At 36.6% G+C, this 15,699-nt stretch overlaps 1 protein-coding gene across 5 annotated transcripts in view; it reads right to left on the bottom strand.

Annotated features, from left to right (window-relative positions):
* CUL2 (cullin 2) overlaps positions 1-15,699 on the bottom strand; it is a 43,293-nt gene that overhangs the window by 13,734 nt on the left and 13,860 nt on the right. For 4 of the 5 annotated variants that reach the window (XM_082303395.1, XM_082303394.1, XM_082303393.1 and 1 more), the window contains exons 5-12: positions 13,972-14,077; positions 10,972-11,054; positions 8,195-8,281; positions 5,312-5,408; positions 5,109-5,219; positions 3,697-3,859; positions 2,385-2,509; positions 707-814 (exon numbers count right to left, since the gene is read on the bottom strand). In XM_082303395.1, the coding sequence (XP_082159521.1) occupies positions 707-814; positions 2,385-2,509; positions 3,697-3,859; positions 5,109-5,219; positions 5,312-5,408; positions 8,195-8,281; positions 10,972-11,054; positions 13,972-14,077 (880 nt within the window). The remainder of the gene's footprint in view (positions 1-706; positions 815-2,384; positions 2,510-3,696; positions 3,860-5,108; positions 5,220-5,311; positions 5,409-8,194; positions 8,282-10,971; positions 11,055-13,971; positions 14,078-15,699) is intronic. The other variant, XM_082303396.1, reaches the window with a different exon arrangement.

The raw sequence follows: 15,699 nt of genomic DNA, 5'->3' as shown, positions 1-15,699 counted from the left end.
TGCAACTACTGTAAACAGCACAAAAGAGCAATGATCTATATGCATGCATCCTGTGACAGGAAATTATAGAAAGGAAAGCTATTTATTATTTATAATTAATAATGATTATTATTAAAATTTATGATAATTAGAACTGTTATCTTGAATACCTGCATGGCTACGCATTTCAAATTAAAGAGCAGCAAGCCTCTTTCCCTATATAATTTAAATTCAAGTGTAGCTCTCTCCTGGAAAAAGTTACCTATTGTGACAGTGATTGAAGTAAGTTTCCAGATATTCTTTGTAGTCAACTTAAAAAATCTAAACAAAGATTCTATGAGCATTCAGAGATAAACCTTATCTCAGCAAGCAAATTCAAGTTCAAATGCATATAAAAATTACCAAGCCTCCCAAACCCCACCAGTTGTCTACTTATTATCTTCACTTATACTTACACTAAACAGATCAGCACCATTTTTGTTTCAAAATATGATGAAAAGAAAAATAAAGGTCTTTTTTTCAGAAAAAGTTTAAGCGTAAAGTGGTTTCCTTTGTATACATCTTTTCTCCTAGCATCAGATTGTCTTTTGTTCCATTGCATTTCTAAACTAGAAAAACTGGATATGAACTATCTTTGAACATGTGATGTCTCAAAGAATTTTGGTGAGCCTGAAACAGTGTCCTGGATTTTGTTTTCCACTGCTTTGGTTACTTAAGTAAAAGTTACCTTATCAAGGGCACTCATAAAGTGTTGATCACCATTCAAAACAGTGTTGATGAGTTGAACAAATTTACTATGTACTTCCAAAACTGACTCCACAAACTGAGTTGGCATCTAAAGAAGGTAGATAGAACAGAAAGCAAGTTAGTGAAAAAAGTAGTAGTAGCTAACACAAACATATCTACATTAGTTGTAGATTTTTTCCTAGTTGTTCTTTTTTATAAAAGTTAATACTACAGTGAGTTTTGAGAGGATAGATTCTGCATTGCTGTTAACTCTCACACTACAGTGTTAGAGCACATTTTGGAAATAAAAAGTCTAGGCTACATTTACAGTCCTGCTATCCAACCTAGATTTGAGTCTATACTGCTCTCATGCCATCTAATTTTTCCCAACATGCCCTAAAATCCTTTAATAGCCTTTTGAAAAATCATTAATGCTAACATAAATACAGCAATCAAGCAACTGATATAATAAACTGTTGCTTCTACACAGTGACTTCAGAGACAGAAAATCTGGACAATCCCTTTGCATTTTCCTACACTGGACAGTTACCAACTGAATTTTGTGCACTACATTCCAGCATCACATTCTGTATAGAAATGACTGACATGAGCTGGAGGGGTCCCTACACAGACAAGCTGAAAGGCACAAGTGCAACAGCATGCAAGACACTGGCTCTGCGGCATGACTCCCTCCCCAAGTGCATTCTCAGGTCACACATCAAAAATGGTTTAAAGCACATAATTTATACAATACAACAAGTATTTCACACTTTCAAATTATCTACATAAGGTTGTGAATTGTCATCACCCTCATGGGTCTGTATTTATTTCCCTGCGTAGAAACCATTAGTTTGAAAGAATAATTTCAATAAACCTAAAAATAATTTGAAAGCAAACTACACTACTAAAGACTTCAGTCCCTTTTCAGTAAGCACAGAGGAGTCACAGAACAGTAAGCATTCCTGTGCAGTCAGTAACAGAGTGAATGTACAACAGCTTGTGTTTATGTATTATTATAGACAGAAACACTGGATGGCTAAAGTCAGCATTCTAAAGCGAGCACAGATCGAGACAGCAAGATGTACACATGCACAAATACAATGTCAAATGAAAGCTTGTTGTTTGTCTCTGAACAGCAATGCTGGAGAAACAAAAATGGAATTGAGTGATTTAAATATACATGAACTGAAAAAACGTTTAACACACTTTAGGAAAATAAGTAAGATATAATATTTTCAGTAATTTTCAGAAATGACAATATGAGACTACAAAGCCATTATGAAAACCACCACACTGATATCAAGTCTTTACAAAATGGAATCACTGGTTCCTAACATACCAGAACAGCAAATGCCACTGGCTTAAGAGACATTCAGGAAAAAAATACATACATGGAACAGAAGGACCTTTTTGCCCTGACAGTATTAAGCAAACAATGAGAAATATCTAGCTGCAGTAGTTTCTGGTTAGATAACAACAATTACAACAATCAACTCTCAGAACAGATAAGTGTGGCACAGCTAACCATGCTGATGAGAAGTTATAATTTATCTATCATGTTCCAAACCAATTTTATATAGGCAAAATTAAAGGAAAAAACCAGGATAGACTAACAGGAAAAGGGCAAACACTTAAGAATGTTAATCAAATAGTCATTTCAGCTGCCTGTTTAAACTCACGTTTTCCTGAGAAAGATTGCTGGTTGCTCTAAGGCCCTCATCATAGATATGGTTTTGTAGTTCCTGAATCATATGAGGTAAACCACTTGACACAGCACGAAGTAGAGTATACATATTTGCCATGTCTGTAACAGAGATACATTTTTATAGAGTACGCTTAGAAACACTAAAAATTAACACTTAATACAGTATCATAATTTCACACAGAACTTTTAAAAGACTGAGACGAGATCAAATGTTTTGAAAGAAAAAAATTAACATACACTGGATCACTGACAAAAGAAAAAAATGAAAGAGTAGGGCTATTATCAGTATTTACTGAGTCCTCCATTGTGACTTCCTCACTCTTCCAGTACTGCTTCTTTAGGAGAGACTCCAAGAAGAGAGGTGGACTAGTGTGGAGAAATAGTGTGCCAGTTTATTTTAAACCTTGGCCTCCCTATATCTCCCTTAGCAGTAGCTGAATAAAATCAGTTTAGGTATCTTCTTCACTTTTTGTTTGCCTCCAGTGGTAGCTTGAAATTTCTCTCAGGTTAGAAAAGCTCTAAACAAGCAACTGCTATTTTTATTATATTTCGCCTCCTCACAGCCCAAAAAAAGAAACCAAACAAAACAGATCCAAGCTCTGGTCAAACTTGAAAAATACCCTGGAAACAGAACACACTATTACTAGATACAATTTGAGTTTGACTGTGAAAAATAATTTGTTTCACATAAGATACCATCTTCCATGCAAGACTAAGCATTCTTTCAAGGGTGAGAGGCATGTAGTCATCAGGAAGCATGGTTTTTTTAGTCAGGCAGGGAATATAACTATAAGAACATCTCCTTCTGTAAAAAGGATTTGGGATGAGAGGTCACAGAAGACTCAGGACCATAAAAAATGGCTATGAAAAGAAGCCAAAATATTTTGTAAGCCTGACCTGTTAAGTGATGATGAAGAAATCTGTAAAGACAGAGCCATTGGCTTACAAATGAAAACACAACCATAAAATATGATCAATTCTACAGGACACAGTGTTTTTTCAGTGTGTTTTTAGGCTGACTAAGACAAGGAAAGAGAAAGAGCACTAGCTGAAAGAAAGGCTGTTAACAGTAAAAAGAAGGTTTTGACTATATACTTGGAAGAATAAGAATGAATTACATGACAAAAGAAAAATGTCATCCAGGCTTCAATGGGGATTTCTAGATAAGTAACATTAGTTGAAAATGCTTATGTGCACAGAAGGTCATTGAAAGAAGACAGGAAATTGCAATGCAAAATGAATAAAACAAAGCCCATTTCACTCTTTTTGTGACCGATGAGACTTACCATTTCTTTTCTCTTGTCTGATAATATTGTGACATTCTGCATGTAGAAACTGCAAGTGATCAGCTACCATCCTCTGTTGGCATTCATGACTCACTTTGACATACGAGCTGGGATGCAAGTACTTCCGACATCGCATTTCTTCATCTTTTAATCTACCTAAAACCTGCAGACAAGAGTTTGAACTGCGAGTTGAAGAAACACTGTCAACCAATATAGAACCAGAATATACAACCAGTGTATGTACAGAGAATGAGACACAAGAATAAGAAATAAAGTTACAAAAGATCTTGTGCAGGATGCTGAAAAATTAAATTGTTCTTCTGAATCAGGCTATTTCTCAATGAATATAATCTAGTCCGAGTACTAAGCTCTGTCATTATTAGATGTCTAACAGGATTCCATAGTTCTCATCTCAGAATTTCTTGTTCCCTTTAACTTTGTGACCAGTCCTTCCCAATTTCTCTTATCACACTTCTTATTACTTCTGAGACAGTTTTACCACAATACCTAATAAAAAAAGAACTCTAAGAATCACTTTACTGTTCCAAATCTATCTGCTTGTGCATAAGCATCTGCTCAATAGGTACAGGAGTACATCTGAGCTACTAATAAGAATTCTTTTTATAACTCAATGAAGGAAATAGGCTTTATCATAAGGTAAGTCATATGAATACTGCCATAAAAGCACTTACATCCTGTGAATATGAGGGGAGTCTAGGGAGAGTAATCCAGTTGCAGACTGCTAATGATAGGCAAAATTGCTTTCGGTTTTGTTTAAGTCTTAGCCTGTCCCTGAATTACACCACAAGTGTGCAACCATTAGCTTAAAAGCAATTTCACAGCCCTCTTCTCAACTCTTCTACCTTGCTAGTGTGGACAGTACAGGACCAAGAACTGACTCCTAGTGTTGTACCAATCTTAGTTTTCTCAAACAAGGTATAAGAATTACAAATAATTCAACCACAACATAACTTCATACACCACAAAGCAAAATGAAAGAAAATCCACCTATGCAATTTTTAATAATGCTTTGCAACAACAAAGGTTGTTAGAGTCTTCTCTAACCACATAATGCTAGAACTCTGTTACCCTACTCCAAACTAAAAGAAAATATGGAAGTGAGGAAGTAATTCTGATCAACTTGATGTGTGTTTTAATTTTTGTCTTTTTTCTTTTTTTTTTTTTTACTTTTCAAGACACTGATTCATCATTTATTATGAAATACTTTGATACTGACTGTCCATCCATAGCAAGGTTTGCAGTTTATGTTCAGATTAACCATATCACTAAAAAGTGTCATTTCAACTGCATGAAAGCATTATACAAAGAACAACTATGAGAACTGTAAAGGACAACATGTATCATCAGTAAAATGATTTTAATTATTGCACATGTATTGAAGAATCTCTTACCTTCTCCATGTACTGCGAGCAATTTGACTCTTGCAATAAGTTTGAAGCTTCTTGTTTATAATACTCCCCTGTTTCATTCAGAAAAGGACACTCAAAAATTTCCTGATAAAACTATAAGAGAGAATTTTTTTTAAAGGAAAAATAATGCATGTACTAGACTGACATTCAAAATTTAAAATACACAACCAGAAATGTGCATCTACCTTTAGGGGGAATTTTTTCTTATACTGTTCAACATGAACAAAGGAGTTAATAACCCCATGGATTACTTTCTGGTTTGGGTCTTCTCCACAGCGATCACTGAAACAGGCAAAGCAAACATTTATGAGAATGCAGGCATCTGGTGTAACTCATCTATAGCCAAATGAAAAAGAAATTGGATTAAAACATTTTCCAGTAAACTTCTCTGCTTAAATTGGCAAAATTGAATAAGATTAATCTTAAAATAAAAAATGCACTTCTCTCATATACATTTAAATTGTTGAGATAATAATTCAAAACTGTTCAAAAGCATTTGAAGGTCATGAAATTTCCAAGTGTTTGCTAAGGATATAAGTATTCCAAATTACATATTCTAAGCAAGTAGTTTAAGAGCTACTGTAAGTTCCATCTTGTATTTTTAGCCTTTATTATATAGACTACCTTCACACTCTTGCCCCTTCAAAAAAATCCATCATTTTTACCAGCATCACAACAAGAAGCATGCTATTTTCTTTTCTGAATATCTACTATTCAACATGTACATTTCAAGTGGAACAAATAACACACCTGGCCCATTGTCACAATATTTAATCATACATCAGAAAAGCAAAACATTACATCTTCCAGTCAAGTTCTTAGCTTCAAATGAAGGAGTAGAAGAAAATGTTATCTTTAATTTCATTCAGTTGAAAATAGAAGTAATTAAAACAAGTGTTTTGCATGCTAAAAACATTAGTGTTCAGTCCTTTGCAAAGACTGGAAATCACAGACCGACACTCAAAACAGCAGAGACTTCCTCTTAAGACATGAAAAGTTCTAAAAACAGACCACTTTTCACATGCACTTTACAACAAAGTAAAAAAAATATTCCCTAACTCCTAAGGTGTTAAATGGGAGCAAAAATATGATCTACAGAGGTATATCTATGATTAAGCACCAAACACAAACATTGCCATATATCCATCTAGGCTGGGGTGAAATGGGAGAGAAGTAATTTTGCTGAAGTCATTTATTTTGGTTTGTAATCAGGAAAAACTCCAGAGGATGCCCATGAGCTGTGGAAGTTTACCAGGACAGCCACACCAGCAGTCATTGTGTTATGCATGCCAGACCATCTTCATCTATTCTTAACACTGTTAATTATGGATATTGCTTTCAAACACTACTGTTTTCTCAGATCTGAAAACTTAAGTTTTATGATGGCTGTAAAGAATTAGCTCTCTTAACAGATTATGAGCAGTCACTGTATGGTTTATGCAGCTTTAATACCCATTACAAATGAACTGAACTGATGGGTTCCATCAGGGATGGTCTGATTTTTTCACCCAGGGAACCAGATGATTTCCTCTGGTGGTGGGAGCTGAACCAATGGAATAAACCCCTGTTTGGGTACATGTAATCACACGCCCTGAATCCTTGCCAACATCCCTCTGCTGGTCTGGTTTATGATGGCAGAGGCAGCAGCACAATCATAGAAGGGAAAAGTGAAACATCTGCCCCGGGCCTGCAACTCCACCCCAGAGGGGCCCAGGAGCATGGAGAGCTGCAGGATGCATGCAGCCTGTGAATACAGCGCTATGCCATGGAGTGTAGGAGGCCACAGAACTAAAAGCATATGAGCATATTACAAAGCAGGGCTCTGGCAAGAGACAGCCCAGCCCAGCTCTCACATGCAGGGCTCTGGACCTGGAAAGGACCCTGGACCAGGTACACAAACACAAGCAGCATTACTGGAGGAACAGCTCAAGTCCCAGCTTCCCTCCACTCGGTTCACAGGCCACTTCAGGCCTTAGCCCATACACACGTGGGAGGGGAAGGGGCAGCAATGGCCAGACCCAGGAAACTCAAAGGACAATGTACATTAGGAAAAAGCTGTATAGGTACCGGAGATATGTGCTACAGAAGAGCTGGAAAAAAGGAAACAAGCTTTTGAGGCAGAGATCAGGTGGCACAAAGGTGATAAATGAAAAACCCAGCATAGAACAGGCCTTGCCTGCTCTGGCAGCCACTTCAGGTTTTTATTTAGATCAATGGCACTCTGCTCCCAGGAATTTGTAGTGCAAATGACTACTTTCAACAATATTCGACAAAAGTTTTAAGAACAACTTTCACAGAAGTTGTAGTAGTAAGAGTAACTGCCACACTAAAATGGAATTGGTGATTCTGCAAAGGGAGAAGTCTATGAAATGTTTATTTTCCTTCTTGGCAGCAGACAGCAAGCAATACAGATGCATAAAGTCACAGAGCAACAGCAACACAGATTGAAGCAGGGATGTCACAGAGTATCTTGGATGAAAGGGATAAAAAGATAAAGTGTTAGAAACACAAGTTCCACTAATTCAGGTGATGACAAGTTTCTTTTTTCAAAAGAAACGGAGAAAGCTACAAAACACATGCACAAGAAAGTTGTGTTGATTTATATTAACTCCATCTTGTTCCCATCTTAAGGCTCAAGCTAGGAGTGGATGTTCAACACGTATTGTACAGTGTATTACTACAGTCCAAAAGAACATCTCTAAAATTTCAGGTACAATAATAAATACCTGATTCATTAAAAGAAGATTCCATCATTCAAAAGAAGTGCTCTGCTGTGTCAGACCAAGAGTCTTGCAAGGCCAATTACCTACAGAATTCACTGTGAACTAGATGAGCCTGTCCTGAACATTTTTTGAAAAGTTAGCTTCCAGTAGCTTTAACTTCAAACAAATGGTATAGCTAATGTATCAGCTTAGACAGGAATAGGTTCAGTTAGTTAGAAGGTGTTAGTTATATTTAGTAGAGAAGCCTCTCTCGGTTAGTCTGTACTAATCACACTGTCATGAGATAGCACCTGAGTAATTTCCAAATTATTTCTGTTTAAGAATTTCATAGATGAATTTTCTCACAATTCAAGATCTTGTCGGCTTCCTGTTGTGTTGAAACAAAAATGCTTAAGTTGATATTCAGCTTGCCTTGTAGGAGGAGTGCTTGGGCTAGAGGGAGGGGGAAGAAAGTGTTATACTCAGAACTCTATATTAGGAGTGCAGTCAGACAAGACAAGCTTAAGCGATTTAAGATTTTTCTGCTGTTCAAGGGGGCTAATCCTGCTCCCTTTTGCTCAGTAACAGGCCTCCATCTCTCTTGCATTGCTCTGGCATTCATCTAATGCTTTGCTGAATTGACTCATTGTGCCAATCTGGAGAAACATTAGTCAAGATGGTTTTCTGTCACATTAGCAGTTGAGCTAGGTGAGCACCAAATTCAGCACATGAAAGGCAGTAGAGCACAGCCTGCTCCTTTTTGGTGTCAGTAAACTCTTAGATCAGTTTAGCCATCTTGTTCAGCTGAGCCACATGCCACTACTTGCATTTCTTTACTTTTATGTACCAAAAAAAGTTTGTCAATTTTAATGTATAATGTATTGCACAAGCTTATAGCTTCTAAAAAGTTGGTGTGCTCAAGACTTTAGTCAGAAGCCTTTTTAAAAATCCAGTTAAATACATTGTTAAAGTAACATTTGAAAGAAGAATTTGTGGCTCTGGTTCCCTACCTTTTCCAGTATAGTAAGAAAGCCATTTTTATATGCAACCAGTTGACTACAGTGCTGGTTATCAACTCCACATATTGTTGCATGCTACACAAACCTCCTGCCTAGAAGTAGTTCAACTGTCCCATCTACATAAATTTAATTTTTTTTAAAGCTTTGTAATAAACTGAACCTTGCACACACAAGTACTATGAGGAAGGCATAGAGTAGAGGAGTTTTTAAGCATATACATGTATTAGTAATTTTATTAAAATTTTTAGGTTATATTATTTCCATGCATATTCTTGCACATCTGACAGATATATCTTATGGATACCCATTTTTCAAAGACCTTGTTTAATCTCTGAATTACTGAACTCAATGCCAAAAGACATTTAATAGTTGCTTGCAGCAGAGTCTTTAAAACTGCCTCTTAAAAGCTGTATTGATCACTGAAATTACAGCAAAGAACAGCAACAAGCCTACTGTTACATGCAAAGGCCATCCTCAGAATCCCCACAGGAAGCCCTACATTTGATGATAGCAGGAAAAAACCAGCTAAATGAAGTAGCTCTCTCTTACGTAATTCATTAAAAGATATGCAGATCACAAAGTGGCTAGAAGAAATTTAATATGAATTTTTAGATGTATATTTTGAGAAGCAGAACTGAATTAACATCTCTGAGACCACGCAAAAGACTCCTTAATAAAAAATGGGGAAAAAAATCCAGATCCAACCATTAGAGACGATGACTGAATTTTTACTTTAAAGTTTCCAAACAGTTGAGTAACAAATAATGAACTTGTTACAGTCTCAAAAGCTAATGCCTCCAAAGCCAGTGACAGCCTTGATCTCAACATCCTTGGGAGGTCTGCAGTCAGCCTCAAGCTAAATACAAACCCTTACTTTTAGGGGCATGAGATGTCTGCTGAAAAAGGTTTTCACACACATTTCCACTCCCACCCACCAGTGAAATACATACAATAACTAAGACAAGTCTTCAGCATCACTATGCTTGATGTAACAAAGGAGAATTTTCTTCACCATGAATTAGGGAATCTCCATTTAGTAAAAATAAATTGTTAGAGTAAAAATGGATAAAGCAGTATCAGTCCTGGTTACAAAGGAACCATGATTCAACAACCAGAAACAAATAAATACTTCCTGGCTTCAGAAATGCCATCCAAAAGAGACATCATATCAGTTCCTTTGCTGTCAAATATTTCATTCAGGAATGAAAAATACAAATAAAATATTAAAATTAGTTTTTCAATGCATTACAAATTTTTTTCTGACCAACTGCATGTTCAACCTCAATCTGCCAAATTACCTCACTCCTCAGTTTACCTACACTAGTCTGGTCACCTGAGTAATCACTTAAAAAAAACCCCCAGTCATTAGGCAACTCCAGAGTTACCCTAAATAGTGGTAGAAGTGTGGAAACTGATGGAACTACACACAAGATCAGTAGTAGATCTCAAAATTTCTGTTTATTCATAATAAGAAGATCCTTTAGAAGTTAAACAAAAATTTTAAATAGAAGTCCCAAGTCCTTTGGCTTTGTTTAGAAGTCAAAAACAGTATTCAGAAATAAAATAACTTTCCCTCAAACTGCAAAAAATAATTATCTTCATTTCATTCAAGTCAAACATCAAAAATGTTGAGTGAAGGTACTGATCTGAAAAACAGAAGCCCCAGACCTAATTCTTTTTGGCAGATGAACAAGAATTGTTCTGAGTTCCATGCAAAACAAGATAGCTTCTCTGGCTTTGGCAAATCTTTGCCCAAGGCCTGGTTCTTAAGTTTACTGACAGTACAGAAGCTAAAGACAGTCAGCATCAGGGGTGAAAACAGCAAAAGGCATGGGCCTGGACAATTATTCTAACTCTTCCCCTATCCCATTGATAAGAAGGGTTGCTGAAACAGAAAAGATCACTACTCTGAGGTTACAGGGAATTAGTTGCTTTTTTCTACACATGAAAGCCACAAATACACAGTTACAACGAGAAAAACTGATAGACCATTGTCATCAGATAAGAAGTTACCTTAAAAAAACCAAACATAAAAGAAGACTATGATAGTCCACGGATTTTCAAAGTAAAGAAAACTGCAATACCCCCACATTATGTTAAAGCAAGAAACAATCAAGCACTCACTTTTTTATTTCTCGGAGGAGCATCCGAATAAGGATGGCCTGCAGTGGCTCAATCATTAATTTTCTCCACATATCAAGAGCTAGCTGTCAGAACACAACACAAGTTTATATCAATAAAAAGTACATTTTAAAAACCCTGAAAACCACCACACCAAACCCAGAACAATACCAAAGATGACACAATTCCCCATTCAGGATTTTAAAAATTCAGTTGTTACACAACCTCTTCTTTCTCTAGTCAGGCAGTACCTGAATGCAGGCTTTCCAGCCTACATTCTTCCTACACATCTAATAGAACTCATTCCTTGGTTCCACTCCATCAAGTATTCTCAAATGCATATAAGGACCCCAAGCAAGCTGGTTACAAGGGCAGATTTTGACAGTAAACATAAACAAAACATCTGCACAGTAATAGGTAAGTAACATACCTTCCTACCCTAATGTCTGAATGTGCACAAACACCAGTATTTCTAACAATGATTGCAAAATAAGCCTCACCTGACAAAAGACAATTTCTCTTGGCCAATTTGTCAGAGGTCAGAGCCAAAGACACAGAATCCTTTCATCCAGCACACAAAGAACATCTCCAAACTAAGATTTTTACAGCTTAAGCAAGGTCATTGGCAAGCTAAGATTTGGCTTCAAATGGAATTCAAATCCATTCACATTAGGGATAGGCCACCCTATACCTAATATTTCATTAGAAGAATCAGTCAAGTGGACTCAAATATGTCAAATTCTTATGGGTGAAGTAGTTGCTCCCAACATACACCATTTTTAAAAACACAATTGCATTAGTTCAAATGAGCTTTTACACTTGAGTCAAAGTCAGATTTAAAGCCCAAAAGGGATAACATGATCCCTTATATACAGGGAATAATCACACATATGAAACCCCCAAAAACATCTGCCAGGAAGTAATAGACTGGGAAAAAATGAAACTGCAAAGTTTAGTAAGGACAGAGGGAATATTGCTTCTAAGAAAACTCTGACACAACTAACAGGTCATTAGCTTTAAAAATTGAACTATCCATCAGGTATGTCTTAATTGAAAGCAGGCACATAGCTATCAGCTACAAATCTGACCCACTCCATGAAATAAATCTTCCTTTTAAAGAGCTGACAAATGAACTTGCTCTGGCTGTCCCAGCTATTCAGCACCCACGCTGCAATACAGGGTTCAGAAGTTAAACCTGGCACAACTGTTAAAGGAGAGGTAAAGGTTTGCTTATAAATCCAAAGATAGATCATGTTTTGAAACCAAAGTTGTCTTAGGAGTGATTTTCACTGTCCTGACTTGTCAAGAGTAGCTGGAGAACAGTTAAGTTTCTGTAAGACAACAGGAATGCATCCAGTAAAGAATGAAAGAAGCCAGCTTAAAGAAGCCAGCTCTGGAGAGAGAGAAGAAAGGGAGAGGAAAAAAAAATGGAAAAGAACTGACACCTTTTGTGATTATGAGGTGAAGAGAAACAAGCTCAGGTAGATCTCTTCTGCAGTGTGGTCTCTAGCATGGTCCTTCTCACATATGAGCTACCAGTGGGAAGCAGATTCAAGTCGCCCATTGGAATTTTCTTGTCAAATAAACTATAGACAGATCAATCCAGCAACTTGATGTATTAGTTCAAGACAGTTTCTCCCTCTTGCGGATAAGGACTGATCTTACTTCTCCAACTAGACTGGCAATAGTGAACGTGGCAGTTTTCTCAATTTCCCAGAATCTATTTCTGGGGGAAAGAAACCAAAAAAACACCTTAAACACCTCCTAGCTCAGGGCTCCATAGAGCCATTGAAAACACAGGAGTTTGAAATCAGTGATAGGACCTCAATTCAGAAAAGCAGTCTCCTTCACCATGCATGCATAATGTACAGAGTATCTCCTGCAAGCACTGGCAGACTATTTTCATTAACTGATCTCATCTCATCTCTACGCTTCCCAGTACAACAATTACTGAATGTCTGGAGCACTTGTGGGGATGAAGAACTGTTTGAAACTGTGCCCACACATCTCTCACACCCATGTCCACTCTCTGTTACACGCCTCGGAAGAATTAAGCAAGAATATACTTGTTTAAGATTACTGAAAAGCTCTCAAAGTTTCATTACCACAGAAGAGTGATGTTGAGACAGACTTCAGTACAAAGAGTAAAGTTCGGCTTCTAAAAACACTGGGCAATATTTCTGTAACTTCATGTTGAGACTGAAGAGAACTACATTTAAAATAAACATGTTTGACCTTGGGTAGGTAAAGGCCAGATCATCTCAGTCATCTAAAAAGGCATAAATGGTAATTCCTTCCATTCTAAAGTGATGAGCAACTGAAGTATTTTGACTTCTGCCGAAGCCCCTTGTACAATCCAAAGAATAAAACATAGAATCCTACAGGAACCATAAGGAAAGAGAAAATGCTTTCAAAACAAAGACTTGATAAACTTGCTGAGTGCCTTGTATGTCAAGAAATGGAGCAATGAATTCACCAAAAACAGTCCTGCAAATTAATACATGAGTGTAGGACTCAAGTCTTCATTACTTTTCAGGACAAAGGAGTGACTGCCATAAACCTAATCCTACAGCAGCCATGAACAGATATTAACTTTACTGCCTTGAGGTTCTCAAAAAAAGCTTTTACACTTTGTCACATCAAGAAATAGAAGCCTAAAAAGTAATGTTTCAAGGGCTTCCAAAAGCAAAAGGACACTGCTTCTTCAACAAGTTTTCTAGATAGCAGGATCACTTAAGAATCTAAAGTTTGTTTGCAAAGAGGTCCTTTATCACATTTTAAACTCAAGTTCTCCAATGGTTTTCATATTCGCTTTTTTCCCCTGCCAGGTCACTCTGTTTTTCTACACCAAAACTGTAATCTCATTTTACAAAGGGGACAGTGCTTACATCTTCCACAACATTTCTGTGACATAAAAAAGGGTGAAAATTTCAAAGGACAAACCTGAACTTGTAGCACTTCTGAATACAGTTTATATCTGATTCCACTTTCAGAGATACCTACCTCTCCAATTTCCATCAGAGGTTCATTCATATCCACCCCTCCGTAACCATACTGAAGATCAGCTTCAGTCAGTTTGTTCTTCTTAATAAACTGTGTGTTGAGGTACCTGTAGAAATAAAGATATTCTAATCAAAACAGGCAAAAAGTTTGGGCTTTTTAAATTAAAATCAGAATTGTGGAATGTCTTCCACATCACAAAATAGAATCTCCTTTAACCAATGCCATTGCTATTTGTAGAAAAATGTTACAATACAAATGACTTCAATTTAAAAGAACTTATACCACATTAAAACAGTAGTGTTAGTAATTGAGAGATAAAACAGGAGCCTGAAATACACTGTCAGCATTTTCTTGGTGAGCAATATACTTGTGTAAGAATCCAACCCTTCAACATGCACTGCTATGTTACTCATACATACATATATGTGCTAAATTCACAGATTAGTATTAGAATGATAGTAGCTTATTTTAATGATAGAAATAACACTCCTACTATCAGATATTTTTAAGTTAAAAGTATTTTCTTCAACCTGTACCATTTATTCTTTTGTGTTTCTCTCAGACAAACACAGAAGTACTGCTAATTTTAACAGCACGAACTTTTGTTATCTAGGATCCCTTAGTCAGGTCATGATTACTAACTAACAGCCAGATTACAAATTTTAAAGAGAAGATTTTGCAGAAATTATTTTAATTAACAGTTATAAAGAAAAAATGCTATAAATGCTGTTTTTAAATTCAGTATTTACTAGTGTATGCATAGTTTTTTTTAAAGAACACAAAATGGATTCTGTACAAGACCTGCTAAAACATCCTTCTCGATTCTCAGTATTCCCAGAAAACAAATATTACAACATTTTTTAAGTGAACCATTCTCTTTTTCTTTCCCAGATAACTGGTGAAAAAAATTCTAATATATTTCATAACTCCACTTATAATATTTCTTATATTAGAAATGCTTAAATGAGGCAACTGAGAATGTTTTCTTAATTTCTGACCTAACCAGAAGTTTTGATATTCCCAGTTTCAGACATTGGAAAGAGCCAAATTACTGAAGCACTTTAAGAGATTCAGGCTTCAGAGGCTGCACCAGACTAGAGATGTCTGAACACTCTCGGCATGAAGGCAAAAGCCACGCAAAGGAGCAAAGGAGGAACACACTGTGAAATCCTGTGAACTTGAAAGAATTTAGGACACCACAGAGTCCAAAGAAGGAAGACTTGTCATAGTGCAGTGATGACAAACTGGAGTACAGTGGCCTGAGCTACTTTCAGACTCTTAGAGAGTACTGTGAACCCCAGTGCTACCATCAATACCAACCATGAACTGCAAATGCAGATCTCTCGAGAAGGCTACAGGCCCTCCATGTCATATAAACCTGTGAGGACATCAGGAACAGCTGGAACACCAGCAGTAAGCAGGCATGTTCCTTGGTGGCACATGGGGGAAGCAGCCAATCTGCTTTTTCTCATTAAACTTGCTGGAAAGGAAAGCTCCACACTCCCCTCACTCACCCCCTCTCTTCCATCAATACACACAGAAAGAGAACTAAGAGTAGCATGTAAAACTAAAAATTGCTATACCTTGATATGCTGGTATTATTACAAATATTTTAAAGACAAAATGGAACAAAGCAAAAGCTGCACCATATGTGTTTAGTTTTCAGGATTTTATTATGAATAATTGTAATACTTCTTTCTTTTTCTTCTTCTTTAAATGACTTAATTT

This window comes from Coloeus monedula (genome assembly GCF_965178545.1).
Source record: "Coloeus monedula genome assembly, chromosome: 1".
NCBI classification, from domain to species: domain Eukaryota; kingdom Metazoa; phylum Chordata; class Aves; order Passeriformes; family Corvidae; genus Coloeus; species Coloeus monedula.
The sequence above is the reverse complement of the archived record's forward strand: the minus strand, read 5'-3'. Positions and strand labels throughout refer to the sequence as shown.